Source organism: Propithecus coquereli, unplaced genomic scaffold (genome assembly GCF_000956105.1).
Source record: "Propithecus coquereli isolate 6110/MARCELLA unplaced genomic scaffold, Pcoq_1.0 Scaffold6, whole genome shotgun sequence".
NCBI lineage: Eukaryota > Metazoa > Chordata > Mammalia > Primates > Indriidae > Propithecus > Propithecus coquereli.
The window spans coordinates 7692252-7695044 of NW_012151951.1; the positions used below are offsets into that span (position 1 = coordinate 7692252).

Genomic DNA, 2793 nt, shown 5'->3' on the forward strand with positions numbered 1-2793 from the left:
TCTTACAGTTATCTTATTGCTATCATTTAGCCCATATAGGGTTCACAAGATTAATTTTTAAGTACTATTAGCATTTTTCCTAATTACCTCTTAAGTGGTACACCGTGCTAAGTTCAGGTTACTTAGTTTGAGATTTGAAGTTCTCCACAATCATTCCTAATTTACTTTTCTACCTTATCTTCTGTTAACCTTACAATGCATTTAGACAATGTAGTCATTATAGCTTGTGCTTTTCTGCTTCTGAATATTTGTTTTCCTTACTAATCTCTCTCTATGCAAATCCTAGTTTATTCTTTAAGATTCATTTTTAGGTTGGGCATTTTATTTTCCTTTTCTTTCTTTAATATTTTTATTGCACTATAATTAAATTAGTTTTTTCCTCTTTTAAAAGTCTCTATTATGTTGTCTTCTGATATCTTTGTGTTTAATTGTGGCTAAATTGCCATCTCTTTTTATAATCTTTCTTTTACTTGATTCTACCTATTATAAACTCAGTATGTACTGTGCTTATTTTCATATTTTGTGTAGTTTCTAATTAAAAGCTTTGTGCCCAGTAACCAGTCATGATTTAATGGAAAGAACTCAGCCTTGAGAATGAAGGTTCCTAGGATTCCCTTTCAACTCTTCAGTGCTCTTCAAACTTTCTATTTTCATTTTCCATGTATCTTCCTACTAGTGAGACTCAAGTGGAAACATAGATTTGAAAAGTAAAAAATGCCATTTGAACTTTAAACAACTTACTATTTGCTGTGATGGTTATAGTAACAAACTCAGGCATTAATAATGTGGCCTGGGCATTGTTGCCTCATCCTAGCCTTAAAATTTGCTCTAATGTTGACAGGGATACTATACATTTAGATAACCAGTGGTTCTTCAGTGGTAGAAATAATTGCAATATGAGAAATTTGTACCAAACAAAAAAAGGATGAAAACACTTCTAGGTGATATTTAATTTGCAGTCCCATAATCTTTTCCTCTTTTGTTCTTCTGTTTGTTTGTTTTTTTAATTTTTATCATTCTCTATTGATTGTGGGAAGCAGCATCACTTAATGATTAAGAGTATTGACTCTGGTATCACAGTTGTTGGATTCAAAGCCCGGTGTGCCACTTACGGGCTGTGTGAATGTGGGAAAGTTAGCTTTGCTTTCTGTGCCCCAGGTTTCACACATCTAAAGGGGAAATAATAATAGTACCTATTTAAAGGTTGTGAAGATTAAGTATGTGTGGAAAATACATAGAGTAGTCCAAGGTACATAGTGAATGTTATAAAACTATTAACTCTTGTTATTATTGCTGCTGCTGTTACTAATATATATCCTATATTTGACCAAGTTATAATACTTGAAGCACTAATGTGTACTCACCAATGTGTATATACCATTTCCATCATTTTAATGGAACATCTATAAGCTAGATTTGCATATTCTTTTTTTGAGGTTCAGTATCAAACATTTTCCGTTGGTCCTTTTTGTATTTTTTTATGTATCTGCACAAACACATGTATATGAGTATTCCAAACACACCAAGATTTCTGAAATTCAACCTTGTAACTATGGGAGAAGAAACATTTTCCGTGCATCATATTTAATTTTTATAACCACTGCCTGAAATTTGTACTATTATTTTGACTATTTTACCCATAGGAAAGCAGGTAAATAAGTGACAGAGCTGGGATTTAAACCCAATTATGTCTCATTTTGAGAAACCTATTCTTTACCATTATGGTAAATATGCTGCTTCCCTGAAGGCCTAAGACTTTGTTTTCCTTCTTTAGTGTTTGTACATGGTATATTAATGGTATGGTATATTTGTACTTGGTATATTAATAATTGAAAATGATGTCCTGTTTTGTTCATGTTTTCCTAGCTTATGCTTGATACGTGGAATGAGTCAATCTTTTCAAATATAAAGAACAGACTACAGGATAGTGCAATGAAACTGGTACATGCTGAAAGATTAGGAGAAGCTTTTGATTCTCAGCTGGTCATTGGAGTAAGAGAATCTTATGGTATGTTCTGAACTTTTATGATCATAATTTCTCTTTCATGGAAATTTTGGGACAATTACAGAATAGTACTATCAAAGTTATGTTTATTAGCATATAAAGTCACATCTTTTTGTACCAGATGTTTTTCTTAAAGAGCACACAAATTGTATTTATTCTGCTTTAAAGAAATCTATATATATTCATATTCATGTGGTTAATATTTATTTTCTTCGTGTCATTAATTTCTTGGCTGGAAAATCTTTTTAGTGACTTAAATCAGAGAAATATAAATTTGAATTTATAGCTCATGAAAGGTAACTACAGCTCATAAAAAGGTTTTATATTTATGTTTTCAGGAAGTATGTTACTTGCATGTGTACATTCTCTTCTAACTTCTTAGCTGCTGACAAGGATATTCTCATTTGTTTCCTCTAACTTAGAATATTCTTCCTCCCTCTTCATCATCTAACTCATCCTCATCTTCTATTTCCTCATGGAGGCCTTTCCTAATTCCCAGACTTAGTTAAGTCATCTCACTTACTGCTTCATAGTACCTTTGCTTCACTGACCTAATGCTTTTGTTTAATTGTGTTGTCGACACTATCTTTACTGAACACAGAATGCCTGTCATGAAATCACTCTCGATAAGTATTTGTTGAATTAATGAACCTCTGGAGTTATTTTTGACTGGCTTTTTCTACATTGCCCCCATATTTCTTTACTAAGTCTTCAGATTTTCTTTAGCAGTGTCCCTGAAATTTTTTTTTCTTTTTTTCTTTCTTTCTTTCTCTCTTTCTTTCTTTTGT

At 31.9% G+C, this 2793-nt stretch overlaps 1 protein-coding gene across 1 annotated transcript in view; it reads left to right on the plus strand.

Annotated features, from left to right (window-relative positions):
• The window catches only part of CUL5 (cullin 5), a 159083-nt gene that overhangs the window by 72587 nt on the left and 83703 nt on the right, over positions 1–2793 (plus strand). The window contains exon 4 of the mRNA XM_012659126.1: positions 1867–2008. Within this exon, the coding sequence (XP_012514580.1) occupies positions 1867–2008 (142 nt within the window). The remainder of the gene's footprint in view (positions 1–1866; positions 2009–2793) is intronic.